Source organism: Nerophis lumbriciformis, linkage group LG04, assembly GCF_033978685.3.
Source record: "Nerophis lumbriciformis linkage group LG04, RoL_Nlum_v2.1, whole genome shotgun sequence".
NCBI lineage: Eukaryota > Metazoa > Chordata > Actinopteri > Syngnathiformes > Syngnathidae > Nerophis > Nerophis lumbriciformis.
Genome location: NC_084551.2, coordinates 48,755,001 through 48,775,819, shown reverse-complemented (window position 1 = coordinate 48,775,819; position 20,819 = coordinate 48,755,001). Strand labels below are relative to the sequence as shown.

The following is a 20,819-nucleotide window of genomic DNA, read 5'->3' as shown; positions in this document are numbered from 1 at the left end:
TCATTAACTTTAGAATTTGATGCCAGCAACACGTGACAAAAAAGTTGGGAAAGGTGGCAATCAATACTGATAAAGTTGAGGAATGCTCCTCAAACACTTATTTGGAACATCCCACAGGTGTGCAGGCTAATTGGGATCAGGTGGGTGCCATGATTGGGTATAAAAGTAGATTCCATGAAATGCTCAGTCATTCACAAACAAGGATGGGGCGAGGGTCACCACTTTGTCAACAAATGCGTGAGCAAATTGTTGAACAGTTTAAGAAAAAACTTTCTCAACCAGCTATTGCAAGGAATTTAGGAATTTCACCATCTACGGTCCGTAATATCATCAAAGGGTTCAGAGAATGTGGAGAAATCACTGCACGTAAGCAGCTAAGCCCGTGACCTTGGATCCCTCAGGCTGTACTGCATCAACAAGCGACATCAGTGTATAAAGGATATCACCACATGGGCTCAGGAACACTTCAGAAACCCACTGTCAGTAACTACAGTTGGTCGCTATATCTGTAAGTGCAAGTTAAAACTCTCCTATGCAAGGCGAAAACCGTTTATCAACAACACCCAGAAACGCCATCAGCTTTGCTGGGCCTGAGCTCATCTAAGATGGACTGATACAAAGTGGAAAAGTGTTCTGTGGTCTGACGAGTCCACATTTCAAATTGTTTTTGGAAACTGTGGACGTCGTGTCCGCCGGACCAAAGAGGAAAAGAACCATCCGGATTGTTATAGGCGCAAAGTGTAAAAGCCAGCATCTGTGATGGTATGGGGGTGTATTAGTGCCCAAGACATGGGTAACTTACACAGGCGCCGTTAATGCTGAAAGGTACATACAGGTTTTGGAGCAACATATGTTGCCATCCAAGCAACGTTACCATGGACGCCCCTGCTTATTTCAGCAAGAGAATGCCACGCCACGTGTTACATCAACGTGGCTTCATAGTAAAAGAGTGCGGGTACTAGACTGGCCTGTCTGTAGTCCAGACCTGTCTCCCATTGAAAATGTGTGGCGCATTATGAAGCCTAAAATATCACAACGGAGACCCCCGGACTGTTGAACAACTTAAGCTGTACATCAAGCAAGAATGGGAAAGAATTCCACCTGAGAAGCTTAAAAAATGTGTCTCCTCAGTTCCCAAACGTTTACTGAGTGCTGTTAAAAGGAAAGGCCATGTAACACAGTGGTGAACATGCCCTTTCCCAGCTACTTTGGCACGTGCAAAGAAAAAAAAAAGTTTATGAGTTTGAACATCAAATATCTTGTCTTTGTAGTGCGTTCAATTGAATATGGGTTGAAAAGGATTTGCAAATCATTGTATTCTGTTTATATTTACATCTAACACAATTTCCCAACTCATATGGAAACGGGGTTTGTACCTATGGGAAAATGTTTCCACATGCAAACAACTCAAAGGTTGACAGATTAAAACGTGTTCAATCTCACGCGCAAATCAAAAGCATTTTGGGGGGCGGGGGGGGGAGTATGTAAGCGCCCACAATAAGAAGAGTTGTTGTATTTGTTCGCTATCAGCCTCCATTGTGATGTGCAGCGGCGTGAGAACGCCATCAGTGTAAACAAACGACACTCAAATATTCTCATTGTGTGTTGGAGGAGGAAGCGAGTGGGCGAGCGGCGCCCCCTGTTGACCCGCTTTTATCCGCTCTGCAAGTCGAGATGTTTCGTAACGCAATGTTTTGCAAAAAAACACTTTTCCACGACTGCGTTGACCCGATGTCACTTCAAACGCCCTAACCCTCGACTTGAGTCGCTGTTTGGGTACGGTGAGAGCGCCGGCACGCGCATTCGGGCGTCGCTCACCTGCAGGTGGTCGGCCGAGACGTGCGAGAAGTGCGACGGCCGCTCGCCGTGGTGCTGCTGCTGCCCCGCGCTGCTCTCCTGCTCGTAGATGGCGTCCCGCTCGGGCTGCGACAGGCTCAGGAAGCGGCGGATCATGGAGAGGTTCTCCCACAGCGTCCGGTTCTCCGGGGACGGATCCTCCTTCCAGCGAAGCAGCTCGCACAGCCAACCCTAAATAAACAACAGAGGAGCTTTGTTTACTAAACATGACTCAGTTCAATATTCATGTTCTCAGGCCATGGAAACTTTCACAAGTGGACTGGTCAGACCTTAGCACGCTTCATCGGTTAGACACTTTGCACAGGCGACTGGTGTGATGAGTTATTATCGTTTTTACAGAATGATGGATAATTTGTGTTAGAATAATTGTTTTAAGTTATCACAAAAACGTTGTGTTACATTGAGTGCCCGGTGAGAAGCAAAAGCTGTCTTTGAAACCTACCAAGAGTAAGGCTCGTAAAACTCCACTGTGTAGGGGGGAAGCAAAATGAAGGTGTTCCTGCTTCTTTCATTATTATAATATAATAATACAAACCCCGTTTCCATATGAGTTGGGAAATTGTGTTAGATGTAAATATAAACGGAATACAATGATTTGCAAATTCCTTATCAACCCATATTCAGTTGAATGCACTACAAAGACAAGATATTTGATGTTCAAACTCATAAACTTTATTTTTTTTTTGCAAATAATAATTAACTTAGAATTTCATGGAAGCAACACATGCCAAAGTAGTTGGGAAAGGGCATGTTCACCACTGTGTTACATGGCCTTTCCTTTTAACAACACTCAGTAAATGTTTGGGAACTGAGGAGACACATTTTTTAAGCTTCTCAGGTGGAATTCTTTCCCATTCTTGCTTGATGTACAGCTTAAGTTGTTCAACAGTCCGGGGGTCTCCGTTGTGGTATTTTAGGCTTCATAATGCGCCACACATTTTCAATGGGAGACAGGTCTGGACTACAGGCAGGCCAGTCTAGTACCCGCACTCTTTTACTATGAAGCCACGCTGTTGTAACACATAGCTTGGCATGGTCTTGCTGAAATAAGCAGGGGCATCCATGGTAACGTTGCTTGGATGGCAACATATGTTGCTCCAAAACCTGTATGTACCTTTCAGCATTAATGGCGCCTTCACAGATGTGTAAGTTACCCATGTCTTGGGCACTAATACACCCCCATACCATCACAGATGCTGGCTTTTCAACTTTGCGCCTATAACAATCCGGGTGGTTCTTTTCCTCTTTGGTCCGGAGGACACGACGTCCACAGTTTCCAAAAACAATTTGAAATGTGGACTCGCCAGACCACAGAACACTTTTCCACTTTGTATCAGTCAATCTTAGATGAGCTCAGGCCCAGCGAAGCCGACGGCGTTTCTGGGTGTTGTTGATAAACGGTGGCATAGGAGAGTTTTAACTTGCACTTACAGATGTAGCGACCAACTGTAGTTACTGACAGTGGGTTTCTGAAGTGTTCCTGAGCCCATGTGGTGATATCCTTTACACACTGATGTCGCTTGTTGATGCAGTACAGCCTGAGGGATCGAAGGTCACAGGCTTAGCTGCTTACGTGCAGTGATTTCTCCAGATTCTCTGAACCCTTTGATGATATTACGGGCCGTAGATGGTGAACTCCCTAAATTCCTTGCAATAGCTGGTTGAGAAAGGTTTTCCTTAAACTGTTCAACAATTTGCTCACGCATTTGTTGACAAAGTGGTGACCCTCGCCCCATCCTTGTTTGTGAAAGACTGAGCATTTCATGGAATCTACTTTTATACCCAATCATGGCACCCACCTGTTCCCAATTTGCCTGTTCACCTGTGGGATGTTCCAAATAAGTGTTTGATGAGAATTCCTCAACTTTATCAGTATTTATTGCCACCTTTCCCAACTTCTTTGTCACGTGTTGCTGGCATCAAATTCTAAAGTTAATGATTATTTGCAAAAAAAAAAAAAAGTTTATCAGTTTGAACATCAAATATGTTGTCTTTGTAGCATATTCAACTGAATATGGGTTGGAAATGATTTGCAAATCATTGTATTCCGTTTATATTTACATCCAAAATATATTTCCCAACTCATATGGAAACGGGGTTTGTATAATCAAACAGAAAGATATTGTCTGACCCAAGGACTATAAAAGCGAAGAGGAAGCAGGACCAGAATCCCCTCCAGGCGACCTCTTTTTTCAACTGTTTTACGGACCTCTTTTTGAACTATTGTACGAACCTCTTTTTGAACTGTTTTACAACCTCTTCTTTTGAACTGTTCTGTAACCAAAGGCAATGCTGTTTACGACCCACTTCCCTCTGGAAGCAGCTGTGGTCATGTGATCAGAGAAAGTCAAATAAAGGAGGAGTCGTACAATCTTTCGCCAGAGCGTGCTGATTGTACAAGGGTACAGTGTCCAGGTGACTCTCCTCAATATTGAGCCAAATTGAATTCTGTCTCTGTTTGATTCTTTGCTTCTTGTCTTGTGTAATAGATGTCATCAGTGTTTGAACCTGACAATTTGCTTTAAAATCGTAAGTCAAAATGACAAACAGATATTTAAGTGTAACCGAAAAAAAAAAAAAAAGAATGCTTGGAACATCAGAAAATATTTGTGGAGGGAGGTGTGGCCAGCGCTGCCTGCAGGAGCGGAGGTCACCGCCTCTGTCCATGGTGCTGAGGTCAGAGCACCATCAGACGGGGGCGTGGCAGTGCTGACGGCGAGACCTGTTGTTTTTAACAATAGCGGCCGGGAACAGTGGCGGAAAAAGGATTGGGAGTGACTGCAAAGTCACGACCTGCTGAAAAGCATTTTTGAATGATCGTGTCAAAAACATTACAACTTTGTCAACTTTGCACGCCTGTCTGTGGTGACGTGTATGTCAGTGGAACCGCTAAGCAGCGACTTTTACAATATTAAAGTGCAAAAATAAGCAATTGCTTGTGCAAAATTTTTCTGTCAAAATTTTAATAAATATATTTTGCCAGAAAGTGTCTTTTTTAGGTGTGGTACATTAGAATTGTGGGACGGGCCACAATAAAAAAAAGTGGTGGATCACAATAAAATAATGTGGCGAGCCACTATAAAATTAAATGTCAGGCCACAATTAAATTTGTGGCATGCCGACTTAAAATGATTGGACAGGCCATGATAAAATGATATGGTAAGCCACAAAAAAATTATAATGTGGGACACAATTAAATTTGTGGGGTGCCAATTTTAAACTATTGGACAGGCCACTTAAAATTGAGTAGTTTACCATAAAATGATATGGCAGGCCACATTAAAAAACAATGTCCTGTGCCACTTTAAAATTATGGGACAGGCCACATGAAATTATGTGGCTGGCAACAATTACTGATATGGCCGACCACAATACAATTAAAGTAGTGGGGCATATTCAAATTATGTGGTGGGCCACCTTAAAACAATGTGCCGTGCCATTTTAAAATTATAGGACAGGCCCCTTGAAATTATTTGGCTGGCAACAATTATTGATATGGCCGACCACAATACAATTTAAGTCGTGGGGCATATTAAAATTATGTGGTGGGTCACAGTTAAATGATGTGGCGTACCACCTTAAAATTATATGGCGGACAACGATAAAATAAAGTAGCGGGGTATATTAAAAAGATGTAGCGGGCAACAATAAAATGATACGGTGGACCATGAGAAAAATGATGTGGTGTGCCAAAATAAAATGTTATGGCGTACGACAATAAAATAATGTGGCGAGCCACTATAAAATGATATGGCAGGCCACAATTACATTTTTGGCATGCCATGGCCATGATAAAATTATATGGTAGGCCATGAAAAAATTATATTGCGGGGCACAATTCAATTTGTGTGGTGCCAAATTTAAACTATTGGACAGGCCACATTAAAATTGAGTAGCCCACCCATCCATCCATCCATTTTCTACCGCTTATTCCCTTTTGGGGTTGCGGGGGGCGCTGGAGCCTATCTCAGCTACAATCGGGCGGAAGGCGGGGTACACCATGGACAAGTCGCCCCCTCATCACAGGACCAACACAGATAGACAGACAACATTCACACTCACATCCACACACCACCATTTAATGAAATGGCAGGCCACCTTAAAAAACGATGTGCCATGCCATTTTAAAGTTATGGGACAGGCCTCATGAAATTATGTGGCTGGCAACAATTACTGATATGGCCGACCACGATAAAATAAAGTAGTGGGGCATATTCAAATTATGTGGTGGTCCACCTTAAAACAATGTGCCGTGCCACATTAAAATCATAGGACAGGCCACTTGAGATTATGTGGCTGGTAACAATTACTGATATGGCCGACCACAATAAAATTTAAGTCGTGGGGCATATTAAAATTGAGTAGCCCACCATAAAATGATATGGCAGGTCACTTTAAAAAACGATGTGCCGTATCATTTTAAAATTATGGGACAGGCCACTTGAAATTATGTGGCTGGCAACAATTACAATAAAATGATACGGTTGACCATGAGAAAAATTATGTGGTGGGCCACTTTAAAATGTTATGGCGCACCATGATAAAATAAAGTTGCTGGGCATATTAAAATGGTGTGGCGGGCCACAATTAAATCATGTGGCGTGCCAAGCGGCGGCCAACAATCAAATTACACGGCAGGCCATGATTAAGTAATATAAAATAGAGTGGTGGGGCTTATAAAAATGACCTGGTGGGCCACAATTAAATGATGTGGCGTACAATGATAAAATAAAGTACATTAAAATGATGTGGCGTGCCAAGTGGCAGTCCACAATAAAACGATATGGAGGGCCATGATAAAATGATGTGCTATGCCACTTTAAAATGAAGGGAAAGGCCAAGTTTAAATTTATGTGGTGGACCACGATAAAGTATAGTGGCGAGGCATATTAAAATGATGTGGCGTATCATGATAAAATAACACTGCAGGGCATGTTTAAATGATATGGCGGGCCACAATAAAATGATGTGGCATGCATGATAAAATAGAGTGACAGGGCATGTTTAAATGATGCGTGTCAGACATATTTAAATGTCTGACACCTGTGTCCTACGGGGACAAATGTCCACCTCGCGTCGTTGCAATCTGGCGGCCGCTGTGCGTCACCTGTCATTTGCACAGGATTACACCGCCGCCTGTGCCCGTGCGCTCACGTGCACGCTCGCGGTGGCAACGCGGCCGCGTCGCCACGCTGCATGCGAGAGATAACTCAGCAGTTTGCTCGTCCCCTTCCAGCTCCTCCCGTAAGCCTCATCAAGCCATGGGGGTGGGAGGGGGCACAAAGCCTGCGTGCCCACCTTGTTCCTTTGCCACATTTATTGTTGCGTTTTTAATTTGCATGCAGAGGGATTTGGACAATGCTCCAGTTGGGCCGTCTGTGGTTTCAGCTGATTCGGCAGTGAGGGAGAGGGACACACACATACACACACACACACACACACACACACACACACACACACACACACACACACACACACACACACACACACACACACACACACACAAACACACGTCTTGTCCAACACTACCCGGCGACGGCGTAATCCAACTCAAACACTCGGCAAAGCAGCAGGATTAAACCCAAAGTCGCAGAGCCAATCAAAGCCGACACGACGGGAACTCCCCTCGCATGCCAGGAAGTCCATTTGATGACATCAAGTACGCGCAGTTTATTAGCTCGCCGCTCGGAATATTCACGGCGCTTCTAAGCTTGGCGTGTAGCTCCGCCGGGCTGCATGGGGAAAACCAGGACCGTGTGTTGAAGCTCACACGTGCGCACACACACACACACACACACACACACACACACACACACACACACACACACACACACACACACACACACACATTCTTGTATTTATTACCTTCTTGAGATTTTGGAAAAAGGCCTCCCTCTTTAAGACCAGCCTTTCTAGATATAAAAGATGTGTATTTACAACATTAATAATATATACATACTATGCAAGTATAAAAAAGCTTGTTGTGAAAAATGAGTAGGAATTTCACGAGAAAAACTTAGAATTTTGGCAGTATTATAATAAAAGTCGCAATTTTATTGAACGCAAGTCAATATTTTACAATAAAAACTGAGCATTTGTGCAATATTATGATAAAAGTTGGGATTTTACTTAATAACAGTCGCAATTTTACAAGAAAAGCTTAAAATGTTGGCAATTTTATGAAAAGAGTCGTAATTTTACTCGACAAAAGTCACAATTTTAAACGAAAACTTAATTTTTGTTGGCAATATTATAATAATAATCGGAATTTTACTTGGCACAATGATGACAACGGTCAACATTTTACTCAACAAATTTCACTATTTTACAAGAACAACAAAAACATTGGTAATATTGTGATAAAAGTCAGAATTGTATATGACAAATGTCACCATTTTGCATGAAAAAGTTATAATTTTACATAAAAAAGTCATAATTTTATGAAAAAATATTGCAATATTACAGAAGCAGAAAGAATATGAGAAATTGTTCCTAATTTTATAAGAAAGAAGACAACACATTGTGACAAAAAGACTGCTTTTAGTTAATTTATGTTATTTTTGTGTTTGTTTGTAATTGTTTTTTAATCTTCATTATTTACCTCAAGTTATTAACGTTTGTCTCTATATACATATTTTTTTTTTTTAATACATTTTGGTCAAAGGGGGCGTATTTCAATTTCTTACACACACTTGTTATTTCATATGTTGACCAGAGGGGGAGCACTTTTAAAACCGACACACAGTCAATTTGAAAGATCCCTCCTTTTTGAGACCACCCTCATTTTGATAGATTTCACCACCAGGGGTGCAAATGAGACATTCTCTATTAGATGCAATGGTTTTCTGTATTGAGACCATGATTTATGTACAAACTTGTTCACACCTCCTCATATGGAAGCTACTTTTCCTTGTTGATGTCTCAAAAAGGGTAGAAATACAAGAACACACACACACAAACACACACACACACACACAGACACACACATTCTTGTATTTGTTACCTTCTTGAGATTTTGGAAAAAGGCCTTCCTCTTTATGACCAGCCTTTCTAGATATAAAAGATGTGTATTTACAACATTAATAATATATACATACTATGCAAGTATAAAAAAGCTTGTTGTGAAAAATGAGTAGGAATTTCACGAGAAAAATTTAGAATTTTGGCAGTATTATAATAAAAGTCGCAATTTTATTCAACGCAAGTCAATATTTTACAATAAAAACTGAGCATTTGTGCAATATTATGACAAAAGTTGGAATTTTACTCAATAACAGTCGCAATTTTACAAGACAAGCTTAAAATTTCGGCAATTTTATGAAAAGAGTCGTAATTTTACTCGACAAAAGTCACAATTTTATAAGAAAACTTAATTTTTTTTTAGCAATATTATAATAATAATCGGAATTTTACTTGGCAAAATGATGACAACGGTCAACATTTTACTCAACAAATGTCACTATTTTACAAGAACAACAAAAATATTGGCAATTTGTGATATTGTGATAACAGTCAGAATTTTATATAACAAATGTCACCATTTTGCATGAAAAAGTTATAATTTTACATTAAAAAAAGTAATGATTTTATGAGAAAATATTGCAATATTACAGAAGCAGAAAGAATATGATAAATTGTTCCTAATTTTATAAGAAAGAAGTTGACACATTGTGAGAAAAAGACTGCTTTTAGTTAATTAATTTTATATATTTTTTGGTTTGTATTTGTTTTTTAATCTTAATTATTCACCTCACGTTATTACAGTATGTCTCTATGTACATATATATCTATTTTTTTTTTAAAACCCATTGTGGCCCAAGGGGGCACATTTCAATTTCTTACACACACTTGTTATTTCATATGTTGACCAGAGGGGGAGCACTTTTAAAACCAACACACAGTCAATTTGAAAGATCCCTCCTTTTTGGGACCACCCTCATTTTGATAGATTTCACCACCAGGGGTGCAAATGAGACATTCTCTATTAGATGCAATGGTTTTCTGTATTGGGACCATGATTTATGTCCTAACTTGTTCACACCTCCTCATATGGAAGCTACTTTTCCTTGTTGATGTCTCAAAAAGGGTAGAAATACAAGAACACACACACACAGACACACACATTCTTGTATTTGTTACCTTCTTGAGATTTTGGAAAAAGGCCTCCCTCTTTAGGACCACCCTTTCTAGATATATAAAGATGTGTATTTACAACATTAATAATATATACATACTATGCAAGTATAAAAAAGCTTGTTGTGAAAAATGAGTTGGAATTTCAAAAGAAAAAAGTCGCAATTTTAATCAACCCGGGTTGTGACATGAAACGCACACACTCCACGTTATTGTTGCTTTTCGGCTTCTATTGTCTCGTGTTATTTTGCCGAGCCTCTCCAACGCCGCCGACAAGCACCGGTCACAACTTCACAGCCCCCCCCCGATCTCTAAAAAAGTGCTTCAACGCCCGTCCACAGCGTCAAACAGTCCAGAGCTCTCGAGCGCCGGGACACTCGGATCATGAAGAGCTTTCTATTAATAAACACAACGGGTAGCGGGACAACACAACGTTGTGTTGTCACGTTCTAAACAGTCAACACAATGATAGGAACCGGTTTAGCCTGGAGGAATTCTTAACATTTCGTTCTAAAGTGACCACTTCAATAACTTCATTTTTATGCATATTTTCCAAGTCCTTGTTGTGTCAAGTAGAATGTGTATTGGATGTAAGTGTATCTGTTGGTGGGTGATGAAGGAGGGTGTGGTGTCAGGTGATCAACACCTGTATCACAGTTATGTGCACAAGCATTTTTAAAGTACTAGTAAAATGCAAAAACAAGTTGCCTCTTTATTGAAGCTATTATTGCTTTTTGACCCCAAAAGACGTACAAAGTTTGTGAATAAATAAAGAAAATAATGAGCGTGAACTGTGATGTAGAGGAGGAACATATTTATCTATTTAAAAAAAAATACATTTTGTCCAAACAGGGCGCATTTCAATTTCTTACACACACTTGTTATTTCATATGTTGACCAGAGGGGGAGCACTTTTAAAACCGACACACAGTCAATTTGAAAAATCCCTCCTTTTTGGTTTTTGACCCCAAAATACGTACAAAGTTTGTGAATAAATAAATAAAATAATGAGCGTGAACTGTGATGTAGAGGAGGAACCACAGATCCTTTCCCCACCAACAACAATGCTAATCAAGCAGACCCAGTGACAGCCAACGACGATTACTTTGGGAAAAAATTATGATCCAGAACCTTATATTTTTGAGCCCGAACACAAAAAAGATGAGCAATAAGTTTTAGAAACCGAGTGATAAACGGATGTAGAGATGTCCGATAATATCGGACTGCCGATATAATCGGCCGATAAATGCTTTAAAATGTAACATCGGAAATGATTGGTATCGTTTTCAAAAAGTAAAATTTTTGACTTTTTAAAACGCCGCTGTACGGAGTGGTACACGGACGTAAGGAGAAGTACAGAGCAGTTGCGTCTCCCAGTCATACTTACCAACCCTCGGAATTTTCCCGGGAGACTCCCGAATTTCAGTGCCCCTCCCGAAAATCTCCCGATTTGTGCAGCCCTTTGAGACACTTGTGATTTAGGGCTATATAAATAAAGATTGATTGATTGATTGATAAAGATTGATTTCCACCCAGACAACAATATAAGGCACTGCATTCGCATGCCGGCCCAATCACATAATATCTACGGCTTTCCATACACACAAGTGAATGCAAGGCATTCATGGTCAACAGCCATACAGGTCACACTGAGGGTGGCCGTATAAACAACTTTAACACTGTTGCAAATATGCGCCACACTGTGAACCCACACCAAACAAGAATGACAAACACATTTCGGGAGAACATCCGCACCGTAACACAACATAAACACAACAGAACAAATACCCAGAACCCCTTGCAGTACTAACTCTTCCGGGACGCTACAATATACACCCCCCGCTACCCCCTACCCCCCCACCTCAACCTCCTCATGCTCTCTTAGGGAGAGCATGTCCCAAATTCCAAGCTGCTGTTTTGAGGCATGTTAAAAAAAATAATGCACCTTGTGACTTCAATAATAAATATGGCAGTGCCATGTTGGCACTTTTTTCCCCATAACTTGAGTTGATTTATTTTGGAAAACCTTGTTACATTGTTTAATGCATCCAGCGGGGCATCACGACAAAATTAGGCATAATAATGTGTTAATTCCACGACTGTATATATCGGTATCGGTTGATATCGGAATCGGTAGTTAAGAGTTGGACAATATCGGAATATCGGCAAAAAGAGCCATTATCGGACATCTCTAAAACTAACCATATCAAACCACAATCAAACAAACACTTACTGTAATATTCCGGTTTAGATGAATAATGAATTACAATCCTCATGAAGGGTAAAAAAAAAAGTTGTTGTGTCTTTTTCGCCATCTTGTGGATGTGAAAGTGGACCAACCTGTCGGGTGCATGGCCACATTTGTCTACGACCGAGTGAAAGATGCATGAATTATAATCTAGAATGTACTTTTAGCAAGTTTGAGACCAAGCAGAAGCCGCAGTCGGCACAATGTGTCAACAATGGCAGCGTAAGCGAGCATTAGCTAAATAGTCCGTCTGTGTTAGCATTTATAATAACAATAGCACTCATATTTGCTTAATTTTCAGGTCACGACATGTAAATGGGGATATTGTTGGCGGTTTGTTTTTTAGAGGGCGTTATGGGCGCAATGGAGGACCCTCCATCTGTTGACTCAATTGTTAGCTGTTTGTTTACGATTTCGAACGCATAAAAGAGCCAAACATACTGTATTTACTGTGTTTGTGGAGGGAGGCGTGGCCAGCGCTGCCTGCAGGAGCAAAGGTCACCACCTCTGTCCATGGTTCTGAGGACAGAGCACCATCAGACGGGGGCCTGGCAGTGCTGATGGCAAGACACAGCTGGCAGGTGATTAGATTTCACAGGTGGTACGTGTTAATCTAATCATCTGTTGTCTTTAACAGTAAGCGGCCGGTAGCAGGAGGAGAGAGAGGATACGGACGTGACTGAAAAGTCGCGTCTTGCTGGAAAGAAAACTTTTGTTAAAACATATGATTATTAAAATCTTGTTAAAACCTGCACACTTGGCTCTTGTGCCATGTCTGACAGTGGGGCTGCAAGGACGCAACTTCCACAGTGTTCTTGTCTTACATAAGGATTGTGAAAGATAAACAGCACATCTCTTTCCACATTGAGCGTATTTGTTGCAAACGTGCCTTCTTCTTGTGGACAACATGAGTAAATCGGCACAGCAATTATATGACCCAGTCCAAACAACCTTCCCTGGTCATAGCGCAAAAAAAATCAACACACATGGTCACACATAAGACAACCTCCTGAACTTTCTTTGTTGATATTTAAAAAAAAAAAAAACGTCCAATCACCACAAATTACAACCATTACTGTATTTTTCGGAGTATAAGTCGCACCTGCCGAAAATGCATAATAAATAAGGAAAAAAACATATAAGTCGCACTGGAGCCCGGACAAACTATGAAAAAAACTGTGACTTATAGTTAGAAAAATACGGTATATTGCAATTAGGGATGTCCGATAATGGCTTTTTGCCGATATCCGATATTCCAATATTGTCCAACTCTTTAATTACCCATACCGATATCAACCGATACCGATATCAACCGATATATGCAGTCGTGGAATTAACACATTATTATGCCTAAATTGGACAACCGTGTATGGTGAAGATAAGGTACTTTAAAAAAAATAAAAATAAAATAAGATAAATAAATTAAAAAAATGTTGATTTAATTAAAAATAAAAAATAAAATAAATTAAAAAAAAAATACGATACCGATAATTTCCGATATTACATTTTAACGCATTTATCGGCCGATAATATCGGCAGGCCGATATTATTGGACAAACCTAATTACAATGCATGATGGGAAAAATGCAAAACACTTTCTCCACACTTATCAATGTTTTAGCTGCTCGATATTTCTGATCGATTACAACATATAGGAGTCCAACTTTCACATACTCTTAATATCCAATTATATTAATTATTAATGATACATCCATTATATTAATATATTATGTACACATGTATAGGCTATATATATATATATATATATATATATATATATATATATATATATATATATATATATATATATATATATACATACATGTATATATATACACATGTATATACATGTATATATATATATGTATATATATATATATATATATATATATATATATATATATATATATATATACATACACATACACACATACATACATACATATATATATATATATATATATATATATATAGTTACTGTACAATTTTTTTTTTTTTAGCCCAATGCGGCCCCCAAGTCAAAGAGTTTGGACACCCCTGTTTTAATGGATACAATGAAACACAATTAAGCAAATAAAGTCAACTTGTTTTTCCACTCTACTGCTATTTTAATGTGGTTGTTATCGTGCACACACATACACACACACACGTAAATTCTCCTCAGAAGGCCAAACGCCGACAGTGAGTACTGTAGTTGTTGAACAATATCATTGCTCCCTGACTCACCACTGTGCACGTACTGCATATTGTACATTTCCAGGTGACCTAGTGCCCCCTCCTATAGAAAGTCCTCACAGATGCTGTAAACGGGTCCATCCAAGCAATAAGCAGTGACGGGCTCAGGATTATCCCGCAGTGTTGGCACACACCTGCGACAATATTGCACCCGTAATCCTCCGCCTGTGGGTCACCGCTGCTTAATTAATAACCGTTCCCCGGCGAGGCCGTCGCAGTCAAGAAGCAGCTCGTTCGTTTGTCTGACCGCGCGCCCGGGGAGCTGCGACGTGAAAGGGCGACAGCGGGGGTCACGAAGCTGTCAGCCTGAGTTTTCCGATGGAAGCGTGCACAATAGTTTAGTTCCTGCTGCAACGTAGACGTCGTGTGTGTGAAGGAGCCCACCCCAGCAGGCAAAGGACATTAAAACAACAATTTCCTGACATTGAGCAAATCAAACCTAACGTTTGACGACATTAATCAATGTTGGGTTCAGACGTTAATTTGACCATTGAATTTTGGTCATTTTCCAACTAATATTTTACAACAAAAATACAACGTTGAAACAACATGCTTTTGGACGACGTTTAATCAATGTTGGGTTCTGACGTTAAATTTGACCATTGAATTTTGGTTATTCTCCAACCAATATTTTATAATACAAATACAACGTTAAAACAACATGCTTTTTGACAATGTTTATTCAATGTCAGGTTCTGACGTTGATTTGACCATTGAATTTTGGTCATTTTCCAACTAATATTTTACAACACAAATACAACGTTGAAACAACATGCTTTTGGACGACGTTTAATCAATGTTGGGTTCTGACGTTGATGTGACCATTAAATTTTGGTCATTTTCCAACCAATATTTTATAACAAAGATACAACGTTGAAACATCATACTTTTTGACGACGTTAATCAATGTTGGGTTCGGACGTTAATTTGACCATTGAATTTTGGTCATTTTCCAACTAATATTTTACAACACAAATACAACGTTGAAACAACATGCTTTTGGACGACGTTTAATCAATGTTGGGTTCAGACGTTGATTTCACCATTGACATTTGGTCATTTCCCAACCAACAACGTGGATCCAACTTTAGACATCAACGTTGTTTAAATGTATAAATACAACTATTTTGCAACGTTGCAGCAACATGCTTTTTGACGACGTTTAATCAATGTTGGGTTCTGACGTTGATTTGACTATTGAATTTTGGTCATTTTCCAACAAATATTTTATAATACAAATACAACGTTAAAACAACATGCTTTTTGACAATGTTTATTCAATGTCAGGTTCTGACGTTGATTTGACCATTGAATTTTGGTCATTTTTCAACTAATATTTCATAACAAAGATACAACGTTGAAACTACATGCTTTTTGATGACGTTTAATCAATGTTGGGTTCTGACGTTGATTTGACCATTGAATTTTGGTCATTTTTCAACTAATATTTCATAACAAAGATACAACGTTGAAACTACATGCTTTTTGACTATGTTTATTCAATGTCAGGTTCTGACGTTGATTTGACCATTGAATTTTGGTCATTTTCCAACTAATATTTTATAAAAAAGACACAACGTTGAAACTACATGCTTTTTGACGACGTTTAATCAATGTTGGGTTCTGACGTTGATTTGACCATTGATTTTTGGTCATTTCCCAACCAAAATTCTACAACACAAATACAACGTTGAAACAACATGCTTTTTGATGACGTTTAATCAACGTTGGGTTCTGACGTTGATTTGACCATTGAATTTTGGTAGTTTCCCAACCAATATTCTACAACACAAATACAACGTTGAAACAACATACTGTTTGACAACGTTTAATCAATGTCAGGTTGTGACGTTGATTTGACCATTGAATTTTGATCGTTTCCCAACCAATATTTTATCACAAAGCTACAACGTTGAAACAACATGCTTTTTGACAACGTTTAATCAATGTCAGGTTATGACGTTGATTTGACCATTGAAATTTGGTCATTTCCCAATCAATATTTTACAACACAAATACAACGTTGAAACAGCATGCTTTTTGACGACGTTTAATCAATGTTGGGTTCTGACGTTGATTTGACCATTGAAATTTGGTCATTTCCCAACCAACAACGTGGATCCAACGTTAGACATCAACGTTGTTTCAATTTATAAATACAACTATTTTGCAACAACATGCTTTTTGACAATGTGTATTCAATGTCAGGTTCTGACGTTGATTTGACCATTGAATTTTGGTAATTTTCCAACTAATATTTTACAACAAAGATACAACGTTGAAACTACATGCTTTTTGACGACGTTTAATCAATGTTGGGTTCTGACGTTGATTTGACCATTGAATTTTGGTCATTTCCCAACCAATATTCTACAACACAAATACAACGTTGAAACAACTTACTGTTTGACAATGTTTAATCAATGTCAGGTTGTGACGTTGATTTGACCATTGAATTTTGGTCATTTTTCAACCAATATTTTACAACAAAGATACAACGTTGAAACGACATGCTTTTTGATGACGTTTAATCAATGTTGGGTTCTGACGTTGATTTGACCATTGAATTTTGGTCATTTTACAACCAATATTTTACAACACAAATACAACGTTGAAACAGCATGCTTTTTGACGACGTTTAATCAATGTTGGGTACTGACGTTGATTTGACCATTGAATTATGGTAATTTCCCAACCAATATTTTACAACACAAATACAACGTTGTAACAACATGCTTTTTGACGACGTTTAATCATTGTTGGGTTCTGACGTTGATTTGACCATTGAATTTTGGTCATTTTACAACCAATATTTTACAACAAAGATACAACCTTGAAACTAAAGTACTTTTTAACAACGTTTAATCAATGTCAGGTTGTGACGTTGATTTGACCATTGAAATGTGGTCATTTCCCAACGTTAGACATCAATGCATACAACTGTTTTGCAACATAGAAGTCAGTTTTAAAGGACATGTACCGTTTTTTCTGGACTATAAGTCGCAGTTTTTTTAATAGTTTGGCCGGGGGTGCGACTTATACTCGGGAGCGACTTATGTGTGAAATTATTAACACATTAGCGTAAAATATCAAATAATATTATTTAGCTCATTCACGTAAGAGACTAGACGTATAAGATTTCATGGGATTTAGCGATTAGGAGTTACAGATTGTTTGGTAAACGTATAGCATGTTCTATATGTTATAGTTATTTGAATGACTCTTACCATAATATGTTACGTTAACATACCAGGCACGTTCTCAGTTGGTTATTTATGCCTCATATAACGTACACTTATTCAGCCTGTTGTTCACTATTCTTTATTTATTTTAAATTGCCTTTCAAATGTCTATTCTTGGTGTTGGCTTTTAACAAATAAATTTCCCCCCAAAATGCGACTTATATATGTTTTTTTCCTTCTTTATTATGCATTTTCGGCAGGTGCGACTTATACTCCGAAAAATACGGTATATATTATCAACATTGTATCAATGTCTTGTGCCTGCTAGGTCAAGCACACACACACGCACACACACACACACACACACACACACCAACACACACACACACACACACACACACACACACACACACACACACTTGCACAAACACCTTCCTGCTAATCTCATTTTGTCGTTATCAGAGCCATCAGACTGACCTCGGCCACAGGATGAATGAAATAAGCCAACAGATGTCCGTCAGTTTGCCTTTTGCTTTTTTTGTCCCTCCCTCTCCCCGGCTTAAACGAGTCCTAAAAATAACGACACAGTCCTCGCCGGCCTAAAACATGTTCTTTTTGGTTGAGCTTCCTTTCACAGGCTCCACACACACTCACAGACACAGACACACACACACACGTGATAAAGTCCCTGATATGAAGATAAATCGAAGGCTCTCCCTGACAAACAAGTCGAGGACAAAGCGTGGGTGTCTCCTCGGACCTGGCCTACGTCCAACTGAAGCTCAGTCAGATATGAGCAGACGATAATGCGGAACGCCGCCGGAACCGGTTTGTCCTGCCCGAGCAAGCGGCGTCCGTATACGCGCGAGCTAGCGTGCGGCACGTTGTAAATAGATTACGCCACAGTGGACGCCCATCTGCCGAGGACGACGGCACTTCCAAAACGTCCTCGGTGAAGCGCCATATGCGGATCTCCCGCAACAGTAAGCAATAATTGTGAGGAGGGAGCGGGGTGGGGGGGGCGGGTTCACGTTTTGTCTTGGTACGAAAAACACAACAGTGGAGTGAGAGCACGGATGTCGGACTGGGCAATGGAACTAGAGCAGGGGCCTTGACTCAACAGCACGTGCTCACAATTGACGGGCAACAATACCAAAACTGCAAGCAACTCATTTCTACCCTGCGGATCATTAAAACCTGCAAGCGTTTGCCGATGAAGTCTCTTTTTGTCTTTTCTGCACTAGAGGGGGCAGCCAATAGCAACTTATCATTGTAAATTGATACCATCATAAACCTACAAGGTAAAAAACGACCGTACAGTAGGCCTGGGTGAGTTTTTGCCTTAAAGCGTGAGTGAAGAACGCACTACCGACCTAATACGGTAGGGAAGAGATTCATATGGCCCCATTCCTGGGTGGATCTCGCAGGTTAATCATTTTGCAATGCGGTCTGCTGAAAATGATGGAAAGTGCCACTCTACAAAGCAACTTAGACTTAGACCAGGGGTCGGCAACCCGCGGCTCTTTGATCACTCTGATGTGGCTCAGCTGCATACTTGCCGACCCTCCCGGTTTTCCCGGGAGATTTCCGGATTTCGGTGCCTCTCGCAGAAAACCCCCAGGATTAATATTCTCCGATTTTCATCCTAACAATAATAATAAGGGCGTGCTACGATGGTGCAGCATTTTGCGCCCTCTACAATCTGTACAAACAGCGTGCCAGCCCGACGGTGGCCATATAAAACAACTTTAAGACTCTTACTAATAATGCGCCACACTTTGAACCAAAACCAAACAAGAAGGACAAACACATTTCGGGAGAACATCTGCACCTTAACACAACATAAACAAAAACAGAAAAAATACCCAGAATCCCATGCAGCCCTGACTATTCCGGGCTACATTATACACCCCTGCTACCACCAAACCCCGCCCCCACCCCAACCCTGCTCCCCCCCGTGCGTCGGTTGGGGTGGGCGGGGTTTGGTAGCGGGGGTGTATGTATAATGTAGCCCGGAAGAGTTAGGGCTGCATGGGATTCTGGGTATTTGTTCTGTTGTGTTTATGTTGTGTTACGGTGCAGATGTTCTCCCGAAATGTGTTTGTCATTCTTGTTTGATGTGGGTTCACAGTGTGGCGCATTATTATTATTATTATTATGATATCGGAATTGGTAATTAAGAGTTGGACAATATTGGAATATCGGATACCGGCAAAAAAGCCATTATCTGACATCTCTAGTTACGTTGATTGTTTTTATTTTATTTTTCTTATTTTGTTAGATTTTTATGTATTAAATAAATAAATTACAGTCCTCGAAACGGATAAGCGGTAGAAAATGGATGGATGGATGGACTGTAAAAACAACAGTCGATTTTACAGTAAACCAATGTTTCCGGAAAAACAAAGGTGTTAGTTTCTCAATTTATAGTAATGCACTTTCACCATATCGGCCGTAGATTTTACCGCAAAAAACTGACAGCTCAGTTGCTCGAATTTTACTGTAGAAACAAAAGTGGTATTGTGTTTTCCATTTACAGTAATACACTGTAAAAGCAATGAACTAAAGATTTTATTGTAAAAATAAAAATGGCATCTCAGTCGGTAAACAGCTCAGTCGCCAGAATTCTACTTGAAAATGTGTATGCAGCAAATTACTGTAAATGGAAAAACCATACCACTGTCTACCACAGTGGTATGGTTTTTCCATTTACAGTAATTTGCTGTATACACATTTTCAAGTAGAATTCTGGCGACTGAGCTGTTTACAGTGTAACCCCCTCAGGTTAATGTTGAGTTCTCAATTATTTTTTATGTCACACCCCCCCAGGCAGAATAAATTACCCACCCACAACTCTTAGTTGCAACTATAAAAACTATAACTTTTCTACAAAGTTGTTATAAGTACACCTCTGCATAACATTGTATTATTATTAATATTAAATAATACAAAAAATATATAAATAACAACATTATGTTTTTAGTCTGTAACAAAAAAGATTTAATGTGCATCATTTTGCCTAAAATTAAAAAAAAAACTATTAAATTATTATTTAAATTATAAAACAAATATGACCGCCTTAAACCATTTTTTACCCAAAAATAAATGTAATATATTCAAAACATATTTATAAATTCAAATTGATCAGCAAAGTATATACAATA

General features: G+C 39.4%; 1 protein-coding gene across 7 annotated transcripts in view; it reads right to left on the bottom strand.

Annotated features, from left to right (window-relative positions):
• The window catches only part of satb1b (SATB homeobox 1b), a 250,029-nt gene that overhangs the window by 6,096 nt on the left and 223,114 nt on the right, over window positions 1-20,819 (bottom strand). For all 7 annotated transcript variants that reach the window (XM_061956591.2, XM_061956583.2, XM_061956599.2 and 4 more), the window contains one exon: window positions 1,819-2,028. In XM_061956591.2, the coding sequence (XP_061812575.1) occupies window positions 1,819-2,028 (210 nt within the window). The remainder of the gene's footprint in view (window positions 1-1,818; window positions 2,029-20,819) is intronic.